This window comes from Branchiostoma floridae, chromosome 13, assembly GCF_000003815.2.
Source record: "Branchiostoma floridae strain S238N-H82 chromosome 13, Bfl_VNyyK, whole genome shotgun sequence".
NCBI lineage: Eukaryota > Metazoa > Chordata > Leptocardii > Amphioxiformes > Branchiostomatidae > Branchiostoma > Branchiostoma floridae.
The window spans coordinates 10,961,129-10,983,796 of NC_049991.1; the positions used below are offsets into that span (position 1 = coordinate 10,961,129).

Below are 22,668 nucleotides of genomic sequence, written 5' to 3' on the forward strand. Positions count from 1 at the left end.
ATGTCTATGACTAGTATGAGGTATGTTATACATTGGTTATCCTATGTAGATCTGACCTTGGGCTGAACCTTGATATTGGACGACCTTGAGTGGACTAGCCCTTCCGGTTGCCTTTTTGTTACTCTCAATAAAATGACGTGACAGTTGGACCGACCTTCATTTTAATGTTAGTAATTTTAATGTTAGTAAAACCGTGTAATCAGGTTTAAGTCTAATACAAGACTTGCAACTGTGATTGGATGCAGCTCTTTCTGGAATAGGTGGGTGGCCCTGAAAAGGGCCGGGTATTTAGATGATGCGAGCTGACGAGTCTAGCCGCCGAAGCCGTACAGAGTGCGACCCTGGCGCTTCAGAGCGTAGACAACGTCCATGGCGGTGACGGTCTTGCGCTTGGCGTGCTCGGTGTAGGTGACGGCATCACGGATGACGTTCTCCAGGAAGACCTTGAGGACACCACGGGTCTCCTCGTAGATGAGACCAGAGATACGCTTGACACCACCACGGCGGGCCAGACGACGAATGGCGGGCTTGGTGATGCCCTGGATGTTGTCACGCAACACCTTGCGATGACGCTTAGCGCCTCCCTTTCCAAGACCCTTGCCTCCTTTGCCACGTCCAGACATTTTTCTGTTTGATGCAGATGAGCAATGATGTTGGGGTGCACCGTAATCAGTATAAATTCCACATGTACGGACCTCGGCGAAGTAGCATTCTAAACTGCAAGGCCAATCAACGTCCAACAAAACTGAAAGGACCAATGGCGTGCTAAATATTTTGACCAATTACAGTGAAGGAGACGATAACACTTATGTAAAGGGGATTTATCTATATATTTCACAATATTTCATATACAACTTATTTAAACAAAATTCAAGCTATTAACTGATTTAACATCTACATTTATATTGAATGAAAACATTTGTCTTGCTTTTAAATGAAGAATTGCTTTGATTTAAAGTAGTGAGCACCCTATAATTGCGTGGTTTAGCCCAAACAAAAGCCGTCCAATCAGGGTGGTAGAAGCTTGTAGCCCGCAACCTTGCTGCAAAAGTCGGATTCTGGTGCCCGGGGGCTTGTCCAATGAGGTGAAAGTACTTCATCCAATAGGAGATAAGATATAAAGACCAATCAGCTTATGGTAAATTTCAAAATTGACCAATTGTATTTAAGCCCGCGTTAGTATAAATTTCGGCAGACAGTCTATCGTGCAGTTATCGACATCATCTCGAAGACGTTGATTGCAAAATGGCACGTACCAAGCAGACCGCCCGTAAGTCCACTGGAGGCAAGGCCCCCAGGAAGCAGCTGGCCACCAAGGCCGCTCGCAAGAGCGCCCCGGCCACCGGAGGTGTCAAGAAGCCTCACCGTTACAGGCCCGGTACCGTGGCTCTCAGGGAGATCCGTCGTTACCAGAAGTCCACCGAGCTGCTCATCCGCAAGCTGCCCTTCCAGCGCCTGGTCAGGGAGATCGCCCAGGACTTCAAGACCGACCTCCGCTTCCAGAGCTCTGCCGTCATGGCTCTGCAGGAGGCTAGCGAGGCCTACCTGGTCGGTCTCTTCGAGGACACCAACCTGTGCGCCATCCACGCCAAGCGTGTGACCATCATGCCCAAGGACATCCAGCTGGCCCGCCGTATCCGTGGCGAGCGTGCTTAAACATAAGGCTTTGTCTCACTAAACCCGGCCCTTTTCAGGGCCACCCCACATTATCTAAAAAGAGCTTTACTGTCACAGTCGTTATACCTCATACCATTGGACGAAGGATATCTATAAAGCATCACCCAATATATAATGTACAATGAAGGTAATTCATTCAATTAAATATATAGAATACAGCACGATGTGCCTGTTCGTTCAGTGCATGGACCACAATGCTTGAAGTAATCATCAAAATAATGTTAAATGTCCATGAGAAAACGACGAAACCCAGTCCCCCCAAACATGTAATCTAACATGCCCCTGACGTAGACATTACATCCAACATTGTGTTGAGTGCTTCGGTAAGACACGCAGGAGTAACGTTAATCCATTGTATTCAAGAAAGGATGATAACTAGGTATCAAACGTCGTTGGATGAGTCAGACGTTATCTTATGCAAAAAACAGCCGGAGCCTAACCTCTGCTTGGAGAGAACATTAAAAGTGATATTTTTGGCGTATCTTATTACCTGGATGTCTAACCTACATCGACGTATTAAAAGTGATTGTCTCAAAGGGCTGACGTGATAGTTGATTGTCCTCATTGGCACACAGCATAAGAAGCCCTGAAACAAGACATTGTAAAAGTACTTACCTTTACTTCAATCTCAAAAACTCTTCTCCACCAGAAAGTCACAAGGGTATACTAGCTAAACATGGAAAGAAAACAGAGGGTCAACCACCTCAAACTCTCGGCACAGCTGATTCAAGTAAACAAACCTCACCTTTGACCCAGTTTCACTCCTGTAGCCATCCGCTGGACCCAACAACTCAGATCTATCACTACGCCATCAAAACTGGTCAACTGAAGAAATTTTGACCAAAATATGAAAGATAAGACCCTAGCTGTCACTTCTAGCAAAAAAAAACTCAAGGTTGGGCAAAAATTTCCAAAGAAAAGAAGGATTTTCAATGGTTTTAAGTAGGAACTATAAAGTTGAAGCTCTGGTGTGCACCCAGGATGGAGATTAAGTCCACTGGAGGCAAGGCCCCCAGGAAGCAGCTGGCCACCAAGGCCGCTCGCAAGAGCGCCCCGGGTAATCCAGCTTCAAGTTCTACCACCAAAATGTGACAGAGGTTGTCAGTAACACAGCTAGGTTGACATGTGACATCAGAATGCAGTGTACAAAATAATTTTCTGAGCCAGGTTGCCACTGTTCAACCTGGGGCAGAAACTAGGTTGCACAACTGAACTTCAAGTTGTACCACCTACAATTCTCTAATTTCTGAAAATAGGTACAATACATACATACATCAGGGCTCGAAATTCATTTTTGGGATTAGGCGACTGGTGCAAAAAAATTTTGGGTGCACCACTTAAACTTAAGTAATAACCTAATAATAAAACTTAGTTTCAAGCTATCAAATTCTTAAACAAGTACCATGACAGACATTTTTATTATCTTTCTAACACTTAGATGTCAAGAATGTGATGTATACTAGTACACTTTGATATCTTTACATACATAAACCTAAGAAAATATTTGGGTGCAACCTGTGCACCCACAGATAATTATTGGGTGCACAACTCCAGTTTTGGGTGCACCTGGGTGCACATGCACCCAGTATTTCGAGCCCTGTACATAGTACATACATAACCTTTTACTACTATATTACTTATATAAGCATGATTGTTTCAAACTAAAAATCAAGTAGCTTGAAAATAATAGTGTCTATTATATTGAAAAATTACAAAATTGACCTACAAATTATTAACAATTTATAATAGATTTTAATAACTCAAAGATGACATTGTACAAAAATGCTGTGATTTCTTTATCATAATTGAAACGAATGTGCAATAGAATGATTCAACTGTGCAATACCGTTTATGTAATGTCTTGTGTCAATCTGTCAATGTCCCCTGCACGTTTGGTCAGTAATGACCAACGTGACCTGGAATAAATGTTACTTTCTTTTATGTCTGAATAAAGAATGATTTTATATATTATTATACTACACATGTCAACAAAATCGAGTTCTGAGGCTCAGGATCCTCATCCTGTGCAACCTGAGTTTAGAAGTAAGTTGCACCAAGCAAAAAGTGGTTGCAATGTGCAAGTGGTATTTTGCACGCTGGTATGTATTATGTAGTGTACTTATACCATAAGTTTGGCAGGACTATCCCCTACAATTTTATATATTATTATACTACACATGTCAACAAAATCGAGTTCTGAGGCTCAGGATCCTCATCCTGTGCAACCTGAGTTTAGAAGTAAGTTGCACCAAGCAAAAAGTGGTTGCAATGTGCAAGTGGTATTTTGCACGCTGGTATGTATTATGTAGTGTACTTATACCATAAGTTTGGCAGGACTATCCCCTACAAACCCATGTCACAAATTCTAGCACATGGGTCATGGCGCCAAAATTGTGCACAGGGGAAAAAGAAATAAAGTCCGGCAAGCATTTTGCACTGTTGCGAGCTTCGTCGAGCTGATGCCTTTTGAATTTTGTTAGCCTCTACCAGGCCTTCCTACGGGGGTGCGGAAATTGTAGAATTCGGGGGGGGGGGGGGGGGGGGGGGGGGAAAAACCGTAAAATTGCCCGGGGAAACCACCCCCCCTTAAGTTCATTTTTCCCCCCCCGCCAAACCCCGGGAAAAAAAATCCCCCGGGGGAAAAAACCCCCGGGTTTTCAATCTGGGAAAAAAAACCCCCGAAAAATTTCCCAAACTTTTTTACCCCCCCTTGAAACCGGGGCATTGGAAATCTTTCCCAAGGGGGGGGGAATTTTAAAGGGGGGGAAACCTTTTAATTTGAGCTGTGAGACATCCAGTATGATTTTGAGGGCTCGAGCTCTTTTCGTGGACGAGAGAGGAACGAGTGAAGTTTTATGTATTACGTGGATGCTGAACTGAGTCTTGACACACAAAGAAAAGTAACCAATGGGGATAACAACAAAGAAATATGTCAGCGCAGCCACCGAGATAAGTAACGTTATATATTGTTACCGTTTTGGCGCAATCGTGCTCACTTTTACGCGCCACCTTATCAGTACAGTGTGGCGTTGCTTTGTCTCGTGTAGCGCCTCAGTACTAGTAATAGAACAAACACGTGCACCTGTAACGTTGCGCTCTCGGCCTCCCACAAATATTTACTAGGCCACTGATGTAGAACCCCAACAAATATTTTAGATCGAAGTTACTTTGCTGTATGTACCTGGTTTATATAGTCTGTATCTCTCAGCAGCGATACATTATTCTTGATGTAGTTTACTAGCCTCCCTCTGTTCCTCTAAGGCTATAGCGCTAACAGGTGTAACGTTACATGTTTGACAGGTTGCGGCAGGCATCCATGAACAAATCACGCGTACGGCTCATACAGTTCGAAAGTAGTCCTGTCCTACCTAACCTGAGTACAGCCCATGGTGTGGACGAGTATGGGGCAGCGAGTGTATTAATTATAAGGAGAATGGTACCAAAAATAAGGCTATACACCGCCTACATGGCGCCTAAAGTCTGGCACTAAGCATATACATATACGAAGCTGGTGTGTTACGCGGAACGGCGGTTATACCGGCTATATAGATACAGATACAGATACGTCAACACGAGCACAGAAATGCTATCATTAAAGCCGTGTTTACACTCGCCAACGGTTGCGCCACTGTTAGTTGAATACCATACAATGAAGACTGCTCTGTGCAGTTTTACTTTATATAGCCGTCTCTATCTCATCATTTGATTTTAGAAATGCACCGACAAGAAACTACTAAACGTGCTAATCATTCATAGTTCGGAGAAACCTACTAATTCGGAGATCGATACAGCACTCAAGAAATATTTTGGTGGCCCTGAAAAGGGCCGGTGTGGTAGATCTTGTAGTTGTTGATTTACTTGGAGCTGGTGTACTTGGTGACGGCCTTGGTGCCCTCGCTGACGGCGTGCTTGGCCAGCTCACCAGGCAGGAGCAGACGCACGGCGGTCTGGATCTCCCGGCTGCTGATGGTGGAGCGCTTGTTGTAGTGAGCCAGGCGGGAAGCCTCGCCAGCGATACGCTCGAAGATGTCGTTGACGAAGGAGTTCATGATGCCCATGGCCTTGCTGGAGACACCGGTGTCGGGGTGCACCTGCTTGAGCACCTTGTAGATGTAGATTCCGAAGGACTCCCTCCTTCTCCTCCTCCTCTTGGCTCCACCTGCACGGCGGGCCTTGCCGGCCTTCTTGGCGGCCTTTCCTGGGGTCTTTGGCGGCATGATGCTAGAACGTTTCGACGAAAGATTCAATCGAAAAGTAGCAACTCTATTCTCTTGTTTGGTATTTATTGCCTCCAATATGTAAATGAATGGATAACGGTATACAATAGAACTCCTCGACGCTGATTGGGTGATAGTTTCCAATTGATTACCTGTTGGTTGGTCACTTTTGACACCTGTTCGTGTCATTGGTCTGTTACACGCCTTCTTTTGTCCAAGCGGCCAGTACAAAAACGCAGCGGGGAAGCAAGAGAGCATCATTTTGCAACCAACATACAGGTAAGCAAACCGATATCAACATGTCTGGACGTGGAAAGGGAAAGAAGGCAAAGGGGAAGAGCCGATCCTCCCGTGCAGGGCTTCAGTTCCCTGTCGGCCGTGTGCACCGTTTCCTGCGCAAGGGCAACTATGCCAACCGCGTCGGTGCCGGCGCCCCAGTCTACCTGGCCGCCGTGCTGGAGTACCTGACCGCTGAGATCCTCGAGTTGGCCGGCAACGCTGCCCGTGACAACAAGAAGACCAGGATCATCCCCCGTCACCTTCAGCTGGCCGTCCGCAACGACGAGGAGCTGAACAGGCTGCTGGGTGGTGTGACCATCGCCCAGGGAGGTGTGCTGCCCAACATCCACGCCGTGCTCCTGCCCAAGAAGAAGTCTTCTTAAACAACCAGAAGAACAAATAACAACACCGGCCCTTTTCAGGGCCACCAACATCTTACAAAGAGCTCTATTTACTCACGACTCAGACGTAGGAATTTTTGCAAATTAGCGTCTTTGTATATATAGCCGTTTGCAGAATGTATATATGTATAACGTGTTATATATGTTCATGTATGAAGACGAAGGAGACGCAGCCACCAGACGGTGTGTTCTTGTCGTTCTAATATGTCTAACGCGTTATGCAACAGGTCCTTACACCACAACTGAAATATTTTTTCTTCCTTGCTTTACAGCCTGTATCCTAGCTTCTCTTAAGTGGAAATCTTTTATCCGTACAACGAAAATGTTAACAACCTGTTCACTAGTACTCTTTCCTCACCGACCCGGTCTCTGCCTTTGTTCGTCCAATGTAAAAGATATCTTGGTAACGAAAAGACGTTGAAACCTAAATGGGAATCAAATAGGGTAAAACAAAAGGCTTTTTGGGCGCCAAATATCACGTTTCTACCATTCATCATCAAGAATGAATGGAATGAGTATACAAATAGAACAGTGCAGCATTCGTCGGTGGATTTTGACGTATGAAACTTGTTGTGAAAGGTGCTATATCCTGGTACCGCGCTAAGAACATTGTTCACGGTTGATGGACATTTTAACAACGTTAACGTCAGTAGTGTAATGTATGTATATTTGTATCTGTTCTCAACATCAGTGAACACACAACAACAATGATTGGTTCTTGATACTAGGATTATGTACTTACAGGTTTGAAGCTTATTATTAAGGACATCAGACATGAACAATCTAATACTACACGGAAAACTAACAAAGTGTTAACCTCGGGATATGTCTCGAGGTACATACCGCCTGCCTGTATACGTAACTACAGGTAGCGGTAACCTGTCCTTGAGTCGGTCACGCAACCAAGTGGAACAGAACAGTGAACAAACAAATCAGTTCCTCAATGGACTGCCAGCTATCGAAGATCCCGCCAAGGAGCTAGACAAACAAAACACGAGGCGTTCATTGGTTGCCGGGACGCCGCGTCGGTAGGGATCAGTAACAGCAATTGTTGTTGAGTTGTATTGAGTGTTGCTACAGAAGCAGTCATTGGTCAGTTTTGGCGCTCAGGTCAGTTTTGGCGCTCAGGTCATGCACCCACTCCAGTAAAAAACATCTAACATGGCGACTTCCCGGCAAAATAATATTCGGCACTAGTGCTTCTTTGAATATGGAAGCGCTATCAACAGAAGCTTGGATGTCCACGGGTAACGCCAACAGTTCCTCGCAGTATTTGTTCGACAGACTGAACTCTTTTCAAAGTTTAATCATAACCGTTGTCTAAGAAAAAGTACCTACCCGCCCCATTTCTATTTTTATTTCTCTAAGACTCTTTCATTAGTCAGTTGAAATGCTCATGTATACCCATGGACATTATGTCATTTCGCTTCGGAGGCCCGTAGCACGGAAGGTAATATCAGGAAAGCTAGAAGAAAAAGTAATGTACTTACGTGGTTTCCGTCGAATAGAATGCTATGTGCGATTTGACAAAGCAATTACAATGATACAAAATATTCTAACTCGCCATATTTAATGATGAAAAAGTACACCTTTCACATTCATGGTTCCAACTCACAGCAACACAAAATTGCTTACCGGACAGAAATATATTGACCTAGCAGCAAGTGATATAATGAGCTCTTTCTGGATATTTGGGTGGCCCTGAAAAGGGCCGGTGGTTTTAGCCGTCAGGAGAGGATCTACTTCTTCTTGGGAGCTGCCTTCTTCTTTGGCTTCTTGGCCTTCTTGGCTGCTGGCTTCTTTGCTGCCTTCTTGGCTGCTGGCTTCTTGGCCTTCTTTGCCTTGGGCTTCTTTGCCTTGGGCTTCTTGGCCTTCTTTGCCTTGGGCTTCTTCGCCTTCTTGGGCTTCTTCGCCTTCTTTGCCTTGGGCTTCTTTGCCTTGGGCTTCTTGGGGGCCTTCTTGGCGGCAGCGCCGAGCCTGAAGGAGCCGGCGGCGCCCTTGCCCTTAGCCTGGGTGAGCAGACCCTTGGCCAGCATGTTCTTGATGACACGCCTGATGACATGGCCCTGCTTGGTCACGTCGAACTTGTAGTTGGCGGCGATGTACTTCTTGATGGCCTGCAGGGAGGATCCCTTGCGGTCCTTCAAGGCGGTGATGGCGGCGACGACCATCTTGGCGACCGGTGGGTGGGCCGCGGGCTTCTTAGGCTTCTTAGCCTTGGTTGCCTTCTTGGCGGGTGCTGCTGCTGGTGCGGACATGTTTACTTTTACAGTCGTACTGAAGAGTAAGAATGAAGTTTCGCTCACAGCGTTCCCTACATATATTGTGTCCGTGCGGACGCAATAGAAAGCAGCCACCTCAGTCACAGAAGAAATGGCCAAGAACCTTAAGAAGTGTGTTTGTTACCCTTAAGAAACTACGTCCGTTCTGAAAGATGGCATAAGTCCGACAGGTCGAAATTTTCTTGGCAGCTACCAAAAGATTCATATTTTCGATTATATGTTGACATTTTGGCAAAGATTGCCGCTAAATTGCACTTTTTTCTCATATTTTTGGAATTACCTTAATGAAAAAAGTGTTGATGGAGAAAGCGACCTCTCCTATTTAATCCTAATGCGTTGAATACGCCAGTTATCCCCATGATCTGCAAGCCAAATTCGTTGTCTTTGACCTCGTGAAACTTCTGTGTAATTTCGGCTCGACTAAATTCTGAAAATATGCACAAAAGTAGGTAGTACTCGCACACCCAGAACACCTTTCCGACGAAATGGCGGGCAGGTAGATCGTTTTTCAATGCAACAAAAGGACTCATAAAGCGTCTGTAAACATGACGCGATTGACGAACTATGGTAACGCTACCTCGTCTGTAAGTGCTAGTCAGTCAACTTCATATGTCTTTATTGTTTTCTTATGTCATAACTTGTATTACATGATTTTCGGTGTGATGGAGTCATGGCAAACCATCGGCCTGAATATTACTTTCAGAGTCTACCAGAATCGCGTCATTCTGATCTCCCGCGCAACTTGCTGTACCTGAATACAGGTAACCAAGGAGAACAAAAGGCTAGTTCTGCACCTGTGACATAGCTGAAAATCTATGGCGGTGAACTCAAATCACAAAATGTACCCATTCAACTGATTTGGTCTACTATCTAGATATCATTTGTGGTTGGTTCTACATCCATGCCCGCCCGTGGGTCCGTGCACGTCTATTGAGACTGCCATGTATTATTGGATAGAACCCAGCAAGTGTACTAAATTCCGTAGATTTCTTGGCGCGACATCTTACGTTCACAGGCATCTGGATAAATAAAATCTTGTCAAGACGAAGTGTCTAAGGTTTGTGACATACCCAACACGACATACATGGCATCAGATTGCCTCTTGTATGATAAACACTAGCGAACTCGGTCCTGCCATCCACCCGTTGACGAAGTGCTTTGTGTCGGCTTTCACAGTTAGGTTTCATCTATGGGGTCAGGTGTACAAAACCCTGAAACAACGTCTGAGACGCGTTAATCGTCACACGATTCTCTCTCTCTCTCTCTCTATATATATATATATATACATATACATATATGTGTGTATATAGCTATAAGGGATATCGGAGTCAGGTCGATGTAACGTAGCGTCAAGCTCCATTTCGGATTGAACGTAATACTTTTCCCGAGGTGGAACCTTTTGCTCTGATGGTTATCATTCCCCTATTAGAGACTGTTGTAATGGTGTCCAACGTAAACGCATATAAACATCTAAACAGATGTTGGGAGAGAACAAAGTGACGTTTTCCTTTTTGGCCTCTTTTGTAGGACAGTCAGCGCACCACATATCTCCAAACATCTGCTAGAAGATTGCAGAAACGCACCTTGCGACACTGTGTTGTCGCACAGTATACGGATTTAGATTCTGTAGGTGACTCGGGCACCATACAAGATGGTAAAGGTGCACACCGAACAGTCGGCTAATCATGCACATTAATTGACGCTATATGAACATACTGTGTCTGAAAGATGGCAGAACAGAGGGGCTTCCTCTGATACGTAAGAACATGTGCCAAACCAAGGGCCAACGTTATTCCATATAACTGGCATATAGCACATTTGAAAGTGAGAGTACACATTTACTGTACTCTGATGTTTGCGTTGGAACTCTTCAGCTGTCTTTGAAGGTGTGCTAAGCTGCAGAGAATCTAAAAGCCCAACTTAGTTGATCTGAAGTTGAAACAGTTTCTTCTCGGATTAAAAAAAAATTGGATTAGCAGGTCGAATTTCCTTCTTTTGTTGTTGTTGCAAAAAGTCTGGGGTGGAGAGATAGAGGGTCTTACTCAAGTTACACAACAAATTTATAAAATAATAAGTTTTAAGATTTCCTTGGCACATTCTATGCAGCAAATCAATATCTGCTAATCAGGGACCACCTTAAATTTTAGGGTGGTCTCTGATTAGCAAAGTCCCAATATTGAAAAAAAAAAAATAACAAAGTTGAGGCTCGTAGAAATAGCTTATCTCGGAGTCATGAGAAGCATTGAAAAATTGTCAACAGGTGTGGGGGGGGCCAATTTTTTTTTTTCAAATTGGGAAAAATAGGACAGCAGAATCAGAGACAAGCAACAAATAAAATTGGTGTGTACAATTTACGACGTCTAGATTGGGATTTTTTCCTACTAGGATTAACACCCTAACAACAAAACAGTTAGGCACTGTCATTTCTGTATCTGTATCTATACAGCCGGCATAACCGCCCTTCCGCGTAACACATCAGCTTGGGTTTTCTTTATTTCCATACCATATATCTTCCAATGGTGAGCATAACTTTCCTGTCTTTCATCATTTCTTAAGGCTCTTTGTCTTTTTATCTCTTTATAGATTGGCATGTGTGCGGGTCCACTTTGTCACAAACTAAAGGTAAGCTAAGTCCAGTAAAGATGTTATCAAATTTTATGCAGAACAAGGAAAAAACTAGTCTCAAGTAAATGGTATAGCAAACACTAGATTTAATAGTGACTGATACAGACAAAAATGTGTTCACAGGAAACAGGGCTCATTTACTCTTTGTTTTTGCGCAACAGCAAGTGCTTGCGATATCAATGTCATCTATAGTACAGACCAGTTTCTACTTGAGACATCTATTGAAACTAAATAGGTCAATACTGAACATCAGGTAACAAGGATTTACTGAATTACTATCTTGGAGAATCACAGTTTTTCGTCTAAATGTCACCAGGTAAATAAGCTAATATCTCTTTTCAAGTCTGGAACTAATGATGATAATCTTGAGATGCATGCTCTCCATATGTGTACTATTGGTATCACCTCCAAGAAGAGCAACCTGCAAAACAATAAGAAAATTGTTAAATAGGGGTAAGACAGACACCTTGTTTGTACCCAAACCTTGTGAGCAGTAACATATACAGATGATGCCAAGAGGTTACTTTGCTGTTACACATATTCTTAACTTAAGTCTGTGCTTATTTTCAAGCACATGTGAAAATTGTTTGAAAGATAATCATCTAGGAGCTATTCCCACCTGTGCTGTTATTCATACACATCCTGCCTGTCTGCAATGTAGTCACAAATGTCCTGTGGTTTCATCAGCTTCTCTGCATCAGAATCTGGGATCTCAAATCCTGGAAACAGAAAACACAAGGAGGGTCGTTTTCAATTGTAATGATTATGTGCCACGTATCACAACAAGCTGAACATATTAAGCTTGTTACATATGAATCTACAAAAGCTGCTGTTCCAGTCTCCTAAAGGTTTTAATCTAAGACAAGACAGGGACATTGTAAGTCTGACAAAGAACAGAGATTCAACCACTTTGACAGTGCGGTGGGCAAGTATTTATCCTTTTGCAACCATTTTACTGGGTTCATAACATCCAGAAAAAAACACATACATAATAACATATGGATAGTGTTGTTCTTGGATTGGATATTAGAGACATTCATCGTTCATTACAAATAACAGAAGTATATAACTTAAGGATACAAACAAATTGGTGCTATCCTATGATAACATGACCACAGGAAGATGCTACTGTAAATTACCAATTTGATGTACCCGGTATCACGAATATACCGGCGTGGGATAGGTCGAACTTTTAATAATAATGACACATACTGTGTCTTGATCTCCTCTGATAGATTTACATCTATCAAAAATAAGGTCCTGGTGTGAAATTGGATCATGTGTCACATAAAACATCGGTTAGGCTCCTCTGTTCTCCTGACCATCTATCCTGGTGTGTACTATAGGAAACACTTACCAAACTCATCCTCCATCGCCATTATGATCTCCACTTGGTCCAGACTGTCCAACCCCAAGTCATTCATGAAATGGGCCTCCAAGTTCAGCTGCATAGGAATCGTACATCATGGCCAGTTAAACACACAGTATCAACTATCCTAAAAGCCTAAAAACTGATGTCAGCAAGCAAAAAAATTTTGGCCTAAAAAGTTGCCTTTCTTATGAAGTCTATGTGGTCATGAAGGTTAAAATAAGGAGAGTATGATATACATATAACACACCAAGTATGGTATACCGAGGATATATGTGCCAAGCAATAAATTCTTCATTATTTTTCTTACACAACTTCTTCTTTAGAATTGACTTTGGCATTGCACAGCTTTTAAGTTTTCCAATACCTTTTTGCCCTTAGCAGGATATATTTTTCCTTGTTTTGCAGCAACTCTGTATGATTAACAGTATGGTTTTGAAAATTTTATATAGAAATGAGAGAAATTGGATGTGCATGTGGATGTAATCAATATAATGAACTCGACATCGTCTTACTCAACAACTTTAACTGGATTGGGGACTTTTTCCAAAGTCTAAAGACTAATAATGCTGTCATTTGTTTGCACATCAGTAGAACATTTCATTTGCATCTTTAGATCAAAAGTGAAGGAAGAAAAGCCTGCAATATTTTGTGACACACTGAACATATATATATATATTTGTCTTGTAATGCCTTAGGGGGATCCGCAGGTCAATCCGCCATGCAAATTGATGGTTGTCAAATATAGTTCAGGGCCTAAAACTTCAAGATTTTTTTCCTGGTCAAATGGATAGAAATCCTGGCAGTTTTGAGGTGGGTGTGACAGGGGAGGGTTTCTACTTTCTGATTAGGGCCAAAAAGCTGAGTTTTTGTGGTTGTTGAGGGGTATAAAGTTGGGACTTTTTTGTCCTAGCACATGGCCTTCTCACTGGGTTGTGGTGCGGTTTTGAGGTCAGGGGTCAATTGTTTCAGTTTCCAGGAAGTTTCGCCGTTAGATACTTGGCGAAATGTGGTTTTTCGGATAGCTGAGATGTCGGGCTTTCATATGAGGGTATGTTTGTGTGCCAGTAACGTCAGAAAGTTGAGTTATCAACAGTTTCTTTCTCCTCTTTTTTGTATAGGGAACCATTGTTTAGAGGCTGAATATTGAATGACCTGCGGATGCCCTTAGCATAGTAATAGCCCCTTTGACCATTTAATACATGTTTAGGGTATAACTATAAGGATGAGTGCACCTTTTCTGGGTTGATCTTGTCATACAGGTTCAGCACAAGCAACACTCTCTCCTTGATCTGCTTGAGGGTCATCTCTGGCAGGTCAGCATAGCTGCGCACACTCTGCAGCTGCAATCTCTTCTGAGTGGACTGGAGTGAGATGGCAAGATTGAAGTTAGATCCAACACAATCAGATATCCCCATTATGTGTTGCACACAATTTTAGAAAGCCACAGTAGAAATATATATGGCAAAGTTGGATGTTTTAAATTACAAGTAACCTTCATAAAGAGTGGAATGAACTTGACCCTGGTGTGGTGGAGGTGGGGTCCCTCTGCAAGTTCAAAACTGAACAAGCGAGAACCCTGTGCACTAACCCACAAAATTCACTTGTCCTGTCCTTTGCACACACAAAATCAGTTGTTTGTGTTCCTTAGCGTCTTTCCCTTCTTTCCCTTTTTTGTTGTTGTTATCTAACCATTTTAGGTTCGTCTGTGTCTGGTCATATGTGCTTTTCTTCTCTCTCATCTCTCTCTGTGCTTCCTTCTCATGTGCTCCTCACTCGCTGCTGTTTCCAATTGGTTGGCTTTTGCACACCACAGGCGGTCGCAACTTGTTTTTTGTTTTTGTTTTCAATTTCGTACACACATGCAACTGCCAATAATCTCTTAAAATGAAATTGTGTCAAACTATGGCGGGGAAATCATAAAATATCATGAAAAAGAAACACCAAGTCTAATGCAAATTATATATATATAATTTATTTTTAACAGTGCTCTGCCACCCTTCAAGATAGAAGATGAAACTAATAACAGAGTACATAGCCAAAACTGCCTATTTCTGCAAATATATGTGACTTTGACTGTTAGACCCAAAATCATCTATATGCCTGTATTTATCAACGCTCTCCTTCAACCTCCTTTCTTACGTAACGGCACGGTATAAAATAAATTGTGCTGCCATATTCAGTAGATCTTTCCTGCAAAGTAATACTTAACTGGAATGTAGCTACCTTTTAAAAAGAATGGGACCTGGTGGAAAAGCTAGTTCTAGATGCACTACTTTATTTGATATTCACAACAATCACAACGAATGTATATCGAAATTCGATGTACAAAGACGAAAGAGTAGTCAGGTCAGCCCTGTGCAAGATGGCGACACAAGGGGAGTTCGTGACCTCGCCAAGTGTCAACCTTCTTACCTTTGTAACAGCATTAAAAGAAGAGAAGCAATGCCTTTGGTGTGTATCTGATGGCAGGAAAAACTTCTTGGAACATAATCCGACGACACCTGCTCTTGTAGCAGTTGCATTTAGGACAGAAGCTTGGCTTGAAGCTAAGCCACAGACCGCACGGATTCCTCGCAACATGGTCGCCATTTTGTCCGCTCCCAGAATGCAATGTACTGGTTTAGGTGATACTAAAATTATGTAGGGGTGTTTTTTTGGCAACGCCCTAGAGACAGAGTAGATAAACGACGAAAAGACATTTTCTTTGGATTGTATGGCACGTCAGAATCAGGGGTCAGAATGAAATACAATGAACATAATACTTGGTAACACATTACTTCCTTCACCAATATCTCTCGCTCAGGCCCTTGCTCAAGCCAGAGTACCGTATACCTAGCTCCAAAGTTAAACAGCCTGTGTTACATGTTTTTATAATACTTAGTATATCTTCCCTGCTCAAACCCATATTCGTTTGTAAATGTCATGGATTTTTGTTTTGTTTTTTGATTTTTCTGTTAATACATAATAGAGAAATCTTTATTAACACGACAAAAGTACGACGACTTTCGTAAGGTCTACATGTATAACCACTACTATAATATATCTTCCCTGCTCAAACCCATATTCGTTTGTAAATATCATGGATTTTTGCTTTCGTGTCCAAATTCTGTTTTCGAAACCGTTGTGTGCTATTAAATGAAGGCTGCCAAAGATACTGTAAATGCATTTAAGTTCGCGGTGGTTTAAGTTCGCGGTAGCACCATACACTGTCTGTAGTCTCTTACTGCAATGGAAGCATGTTCGCGGTGGTTTTAAGTTCGCGGTGAAGTGGCCACCGCGAAAACCGCGAAATTTAAACCACCGCGAAAGTTTCTGTATTAATCATCTTTGGTACACACATGACTCTTACTGGTGCAGAAAACGATATTTTCCACACATTGTTCTCATGATCAACTCATATATCCGTCTACGTAAACCAGTTTCTTTATAATGTATTCCAAATGCGAGACCAGATTACTAATACATAACTGTACTGTTATCGATAATGTTTTGTTGTTGTTTTGTATGTAGCCTCTTAGTACTATTGTTTGTATAAGCTATTACTAGTAGTTGTCATTGGTTGCCATACACTGTACCCTGTGCGATTGTTGAGCAATAAATTCATTTAATTCATCGATACTACTGAGCCCGCAGAAAAGCGGATTATTAACAAAACTAGTGCAAACAAAGGTCACATGGGGAAAGACGTACTACTGACTGTCACGTAGACATGTGCAAAAAGGACATGTGAAGTTTACTGTTGTTATTTACACATATTTACATATATATGTCACAGTAGAGATCACGATCCAGTAGAATCGTCGATTCTCCTAGGAGAGATCGCGATCGGAGCTGGTCCTAGGGCCAACTCCGATTGGGATCTCTCCTAAGAAGATCGACGATTTTACTAGTATAGATTGCGATCGGGGTCTCTCCTTGCTATAGGGCCAACTCCGATCCAAACTCAAATGATGTTAAGATATGGGGGAAAAAACTGCGATCGGGATCTGTCCTAGGACAATCGGCGATTCTACTAGTACAGATTGCGATCGGGATCTCTCCTAGGACCAACTCCTATCCAAACTCAAATGAGTAATTTCTGATAAAGTAGTGGCAAAAATCTTATAATATGTGAAAGACACCAACAGGTGATCAAACATTGTGTCAGTATGCAAATTTCACAGCTTTGGAAGAACAATAACAACTGTAAAGTCGTCAAACAGGTGTCAAAAGATTAAGTAGAGTTTCAAGATATTACTCACAATTTCACACCTATTGGGTACATTTCACTACTGACACTAGTCAGACTTGTACTAAATCATTTAACAGCTTTAGAAGCTAAAGAACAATAACCATCGTTAAGTGATCAACAGGTGTCAAAATACCAAGCAGAGTTTCAAGACACCTATTACGTACATTTCACAAGTAGGCTTGTGTGTAGTTGGTAATGAGTTAGTAGGTTTGCATTAATACTAAATAAAATCATTGCTTATCAAAAAAATTATTGCTGTTTCCTATATCTTATCATCATTTGAGTTTGGATCAGAGTTGGTCCTAGGAGAGATCCCGATCGCAATCTGTACTTAGAATCGCCGATTCTCTTAGGACAGATCCCGATCGCAGTCTGTTTCCCATATCTTAGCATCAATTGAGTTTGGATCGGAGTTGGCCCTAGGAGAGACCCCGATCGCAATCTATACTAGTAGAATCGCTGATTCTCCTAGGAGAGATCCCGATCGGAGTTGCTGCTCCGATCGCGATCTCTACTAGGAGAATCGACGATTCTACTGGATCGTAATCTCTACTGTGGCATATGCAAGGGACAGGGGACAGCTCAATGCAGCGGATCCCGTCCCAGCTCAGCTTTGAGCTGGGAGAGAGACTCCGCCTCCGCCACACAAGGCTCAAGTTAATTCCACTCTACGGGGAAGAACGCGAGCCTGTAATAGTTGTTCTTACTCGCTATGGTCTGCAACTTAAAATTATGCTTTGTACGGCGGGAGCAACTGTGCGTTAGTGAGAGTGTGTTTTTCCTTCAGGGAGAGTATTTGCCCCAAAACATCTTAAAAGGAAACAAGTGCTTTTAAAAAAGCTGGCATTTTGCCAAGGTTTGAGTGTGTGAATGTTTTTTTTTCTAGTTATTAGAATGTCATATAAATAGAACAGAATAAAAAACCTGATATGGGCGCATGGAGAGATTCACAAATATGCAAATGAGTTATGTCCTGGAATATAAAAATGAATATGTTTCCTGAAACTTTTTGTTATCCAGTATGCAGTTATTTTAGAGAAAATCAGTTTGTTCTTGTGTAATTCTGTGATATAGATGTTGTATGGGCATTTTATGGAAAGTTAGAAAGAAACATATACGCAGAGTATCGCACGTCTCACGGTTCGTTCATTCAAACATCCCAACTGCGGAAAAATGCAGTAGAAGAGGTGCAAAGGTGAGTTTTAATGTTCTGTACAAAAGTATTGTTCATTAGTATAATAAGGCCATACCAATTTAATTTGTTGGTTCTCGGATTTTTTCAGAAAAAAGTTGAAGTGACAGGGCGAAAAAAAAAAACTTGCAACAACTCTGGGTTCAGTCAGGTCCAAAGTTTCAGGTTCGTAATTCCAGACTTGAACCAATGGTATATAATGATAATAATAGTAATCTGGTGTATACATGTATGTGTGGTAGATCCAGTTACACTTACATGCAAAATTTGCATTTTGTCATACACTTTACGTGGAATTTTAGCAATACAAATGGAAAATTATGTGCAATCAGTATTGCTTAAGTATTCACAGTAACATTGCTGTAATAATGCTTAGTAATAAAGACAAAAACATAGAGTATTTCAACACACACAACTTTTAAAAACCTTTAAGAAGGTTGAAAAACTTTTTCAGCATAGTATAATGTCTAATGTAGCAACAAGAACAATAAATTGACTTAATTTCACCCCAAAGAATAGATAGTGCCTGAAACATCATTGTATTCTCTTTGTGAAAGCTGCAGTTTGAATAAAAATCGCTTGAGGGCGTTAGTGTACTCATTCCATATTAATGAAGCCATTTCCAAATATGGCAGCATTGGCCAAGCCATTTCCAAATATGGCAGCATTGGCCAAGCCATTTCCAAATATGGCAGCTGCCATTTTGTTTGTCCCACTGCAACATTTTCGTCTTTTTCAAGCACAAATTTAACGATCTATGGGTGGTTTTCGATGATTTACAACATAAAGGAGAACATAAGCAGGTGATAGTTATTTTGCAAGTCCAGTACTAGTTTCAGAAGTTCTTTTATTTTCAACTGAACCAAAGTTTGTTTCAAGTCCAGCAACTTGCGTTAACGTTACCGTAACGTTACAGGGATTTTTTTTTTATTTTTTATTTTTTGAAATTGGGAAAAATAGAAGCGGCGATTCCGAGAACCAACAAATTAAATTGGTATGGCCTAATGGATGTAAAAATTAGTATTTTAATGGATGTAAAAAAGAAAAAAAAAGTTGAAAAAAATACTTCCCCGGATTCGAACCGGGTGCATTAGTTTAGAATGCGTAAATTTTACCACTGCGCCAATGCGACCATGTTGAAGAAATGCCTGTTTAAGAAGGTATACAAATGTTTGGCATGAATAGAACAGGTCCGTTCATCTCAACATCACAACGGCGACTATTCTGGCCTCAGAGCATTTTGCCGCTAAGGCGGCAAAATGCAAAAAAGCTCCGACAGACCCTGGTATTTACACCGTCTTAGCAATGGACTGTGCAAAAACCTAGATTGAGAAATGGAACGTGACCGCTTGTTTGTGGATACAAAGTGATTTCAGTAACGTAGCTCCGTTAGGGCTTTAAACAATTGGAAAGGTTTGATGACTTTCAAATTTGATTTTAAAAAAAATGATTCTGTTAGAAAGGAAGAGTCGGTAATCCTTACCAGGTTAACACCCTAGTCTGTGTAACGCAAAATCCGCTATCCGGAGCTTGTAGCCTCTTGTGGGCGCGGCAATGTACGACGGGCCTGAGAAGCGCGATTAATCAGGCGGTAGTTTGCATGACCATGCATCTTGGTGCTATACAGTTTTCAGTCTTTAACATTTAACACTGTAACAAATCATGTTTAAAAAAAATACTTCTGGGTTAGATATAGTTCATAATGGCAATACTACTGTCTAGATAGCAGAAAAGATTGTGTAAGGCTTAGCTCTTTCTTTAGATTTGGGTGGCCCTGATATTAAAGGGCCGGTGGTTTTGCTGGTTCACGTCGATTTACTTGGAGCTGGTGTACTTGGTGACGGCCTTGGTGCCCTCGCTGACGGCGTGCGTGGCCAACTCACCAGGCAGCAGCAGACGCACGGCAGTCTGGATCTCCCGGCTGCCGATGGTGGAGCGCTTGTTGTAGTGAGCCAGGCGTGAAGCCTCGCCAGCGATACGCTCGAAGATGTCGTTGAGGAAGCAGTTTATGATGCCCATGGCCTTGCTGGAGACACCAGGAGGGTCGGGGTGCACCTGATTGAGCACCTTGTAGATGTAGACACCGTAAGACTCCTTTCTCTTTCTCCTCCCCTTGCCTTTGGCCCTAGCAGGCCTGGCCTTACCGGCCTTCTTGGCAGCTTTTCCTCCTCCTTTGGGCGGCATTGTTAGTATCGCTGAGAGACTAGATGTCTGTCACAGGAACCGGAGCTTATTTATACATTAGTACATGCGACTTTTGGCCCTTGAACTAAACTCTGGACTTTACTTTTTGCTAAGTTCGTATAAGTTGCAACATTATGTTTTATGTCATTTCGTATCCTTTAGCATTGTAATCCTTTGTCGTTAAGTTCTTTTGCATAGTTTGTCGTAGTCTGGAAAAGACTGACTGACAGAAAGAGAGAGAGAGCAAGAGAGAGAGAGACAGAGATGCGAATTTTGAGATCCAGAGCAGGCTGTGCGGACGTGATAGGAAGCAGGGGCAATACACACCGTATGCACCCATAAATCGAATCGTTTTTATATCCGTTTTTCTTCTTCATAGCTTCGCCTAGTACACGGTAAAAATATTAATTGTGCGTTGTAGTTTCTCATTCCCAATCAATCACAGGTCTTTTTTTTTTCATCTGCCTTAATTGTTACGGACCTGGCCGAAACCAAGGAGATTTAACTTCCCTGCGGAGATATGCAACGCTCATACGCTATTGGTGGGGAGGAAAGAAACCTGTGCTGCTATTGGTTGCATAAGTGGAGACTTTGATCCACATGTTTGGTACAAATCGTTAGGAACGGTTGGGACTGATACCTTGATCGGAACATATCAAAAAACAAGAGACAATGTCTGGACGCGGTAAGGGAGGCAAGGCCCGTGCGAAGGCAAAGAGCCGTTCATCCCGTGCAGGGCTTCAGTTCCCTGTCGGCCGTGTGCACCGTTTCCTGCGCAAGGGCAACTATGCCGAGCGTGTCGGTGCCGGTGCCCCAGTCTACCTGGCCGCCGTGCTGGAGTACCTGACCGCTGAGATCCTCGAGTTGGCCGGCAACGCTGCCCGTGACAACAAAAAGACCAGGATCATCCCCCGTCACCTTCAGCTGGCCGTCCGCAATGACGAGGAGCTGAACAAGCTTCTGTCTGGTGTGACCATCGCCCAGGGAGGTGTGCTGCCCAACATTCACGCCGTGCTCCTGCCCAAGAAGACTGCATCAAAGTCTAGTTAAATTGACGAAAGACTCCGGCCCTTTTCAGGGCCACCCACATCTGCAAAAGAGCTTTACAGTATCACTGCTCATTGTTTGTAGTATGCATGATCAAGGATTCCTCTTTTTTGGAGTAGAGTAGGGTTCTTCAGGCACAGCAAGAGCTTTTATCCGCTGATAAAAGCTCATTGGGCACAGGTAGGAACTCCAGTCTAGGCCGCTCTCTCGTTCTCAGGACAGACATCCCAGGAAACTGCGGAACACCCAGGGCTCTAAAGTTGTAGTGCACACTGTTTCCTCATGTGGTTGTCTTTTGTATGATCAGAAGTGTCCTTTTTAAACGGTTTACAGAGATACGCTGCTAGATAAAATCCATTTTTGCAGCTGAAGTAGAGGGCAAGCTTCTCGGTAAATACCTTTCCCGGTTAGAAATCGCGAATCAACCCCCGGAGCACTAATGTGAGGCTACGGGCTGACTGCCTTGGGTCCCCAAACAAAACTCGCTAGCTACCCGGTCCTGTCTGGCTCCCAGGGTAACCCCAACAAGTTACGCCAAAACCCCCACAGAGGCTGGTGAAGGAGGCTATATGTAACTGGCCCCTCCCCGCAGAGGCATATTGGGCGGGCTGCTATAAGCGATATTCAATCAGGCTAGGGTATAAAGTTCGCAGAGATTTCATCCTATAGATAGAAGAAATGCCATCTTTTAATATTGATAGACTTCTGAAATGTAATATTACGTCGAAGACAGAATCATCATTTGAAATTCTAGAGGTAAGACGGGTGAGACAGCAATAGTTCTTTAGTAAATGTGGGTGGCCCTGAAAAGGGCCGGAGATACCGTTCGTAGTCAGATAATCTAGCCGCCGAAGCCGTACAGAGTGCGGCCCTGGCGCTTCAGAGCGTAGACAACGTCCATGGCGGTGACGGTCTTGCGCTTGGCGTGCTCGGTGTAGGTGACGGCATCACGGATGACGTTCTCGAGGAAGACCTTGAGGACGCCACGGGTCTCCTCGTAGATGAGGCCAGAGATACGCTTGACACCACCACGGCGGGCCAGACGACGGATGGCGGGCTTGGTGATGCCCTGGATGTTATCACGCAACACCTTACGGTGACGCTTAGCGCCTCCCTTTCCAAGACCCTTGCCTCCTTTGCCACGTCCAGACATGTTGAGAT

At 43.0% G+C, this 22,668-nt stretch overlaps 9 protein-coding genes across 9 annotated transcripts; 3 read left to right on the forward strand and 6 right to left on the reverse strand.

Annotated features, from left to right (window-relative positions):
* Positions 1–155: 155 nt before the first annotated feature.
* On the reverse strand, positions 156–734 carry LOC118429037 (histone H4). Its single transcript, XM_035839381.1, has one exon. It carries the CDS (start codon positions 621–623, stop codon positions 312–314), a length of 312 nt encoding a protein of 103 aa, XP_035695274.1. The 5' UTR covers positions 624–734; the 3' UTR covers positions 156–311.
* Positions 735–867: 133 nt separating this feature from the next.
* Positions 868–1,794, forward strand: LOC118429007 (histone H3). Its single transcript, XM_035839345.1, has one exon. It carries the CDS (start codon positions 1,246–1,248, stop codon positions 1,654–1,656), a length of 411 nt encoding a protein of 136 aa, XP_035695238.1. The 5' UTR covers positions 868–1,245; the 3' UTR covers positions 1,657–1,794.
* A 3,583-nt stretch (positions 1,795–5,377) lies between these two features.
* Positions 5,378–5,915, reverse strand: LOC118428989 (late histone H2B.L4-like). Its single transcript, XM_035839322.1, has one exon. It carries the CDS (start codon positions 5,892–5,894, stop codon positions 5,532–5,534), a length of 363 nt encoding a protein of 120 aa, XP_035695215.1. The 5' UTR covers positions 5,895–5,915; the 3' UTR covers positions 5,378–5,531.
* A 235-nt stretch (positions 5,916–6,150) lies between these two features.
* Positions 6,151–6,583, forward strand: LOC118429031 (late histone H2A.2.2-like). The gene has a single exon (XM_035839374.1). It carries the CDS (start codon positions 6,194–6,196, stop codon positions 6,554–6,556), a length of 363 nt encoding a protein of 120 aa, XP_035695267.1. The 5' UTR covers positions 6,151–6,193; the 3' UTR covers positions 6,557–6,583.
* A 1,239-nt stretch (positions 6,584–7,822) lies between these two features.
* LOC118428995 (late histone H1-like) lies at positions 7,823–9,784 on the reverse strand. Its single transcript, XM_035839329.1, has one exon. It carries the CDS (start codon positions 8,830–8,832, stop codon positions 8,314–8,316), a length of 519 nt encoding a protein of 172 aa, XP_035695222.1. The 5' UTR covers positions 8,833–9,784; the 3' UTR covers positions 7,823–8,313.
* A 1,759-nt stretch (positions 9,785–11,543) lies between these two features.
* On the reverse strand, positions 11,544–15,447 carry LOC118428997 (acyl carrier protein, mitochondrial-like). The gene is made up of 5 exons (XM_035839331.1): positions 15,266–15,447; positions 14,086–14,214; positions 12,839–12,926; positions 12,101–12,200; positions 11,544–11,902 (listed from the first exon to the last, which is right to left on the reverse strand). The coding sequence occupies exons 1-4, from the start codon at positions 15,440–15,442 to the stop codon at positions 12,109–12,111; spliced, it is 486 nt and encodes a 161-aa protein (XP_035695224.1). The 5' UTR covers positions 15,443–15,447; the 3' UTR covers positions 11,544–11,902; positions 12,101–12,108.
* Positions 15,448–19,538: 4,091 nt separating this feature from the next.
* On the reverse strand, positions 19,539–20,695 carry LOC118429020 (histone H2B-like). The gene has a single exon (XM_035839360.1). The coding sequence runs from the start codon at positions 20,458–20,460 to the stop codon at positions 20,092–20,094; it is 369 nt and encodes a 122-aa protein (XP_035695253.1). The 5' UTR covers positions 20,461–20,695; the 3' UTR covers positions 19,539–20,091.
* Positions 20,696–20,961: 266 nt separating this feature from the next.
* LOC118429015 (histone H2A-like) lies at positions 20,962–21,525 on the forward strand. Its single transcript, XM_035839354.1, has one exon. The coding sequence runs from the start codon at positions 21,133–21,135 to the stop codon at positions 21,508–21,510; it is 378 nt and encodes a 125-aa protein (XP_035695247.1). The 5' UTR covers positions 20,962–21,132; the 3' UTR covers positions 21,511–21,525.
* A 716-nt stretch (positions 21,526–22,241) lies between these two features.
* Positions 22,242–22,661, reverse strand: LOC118429042 (histone H4). The gene has a single exon (XM_035839386.1). The coding sequence runs from the start codon at positions 22,658–22,660 to the stop codon at positions 22,349–22,351; it is 312 nt and encodes a 103-aa protein (XP_035695279.1). The 5' UTR covers position 22,661; the 3' UTR covers positions 22,242–22,348.
* Between the last annotated feature and the right edge of the window lie 7 nt (positions 22,662–22,668).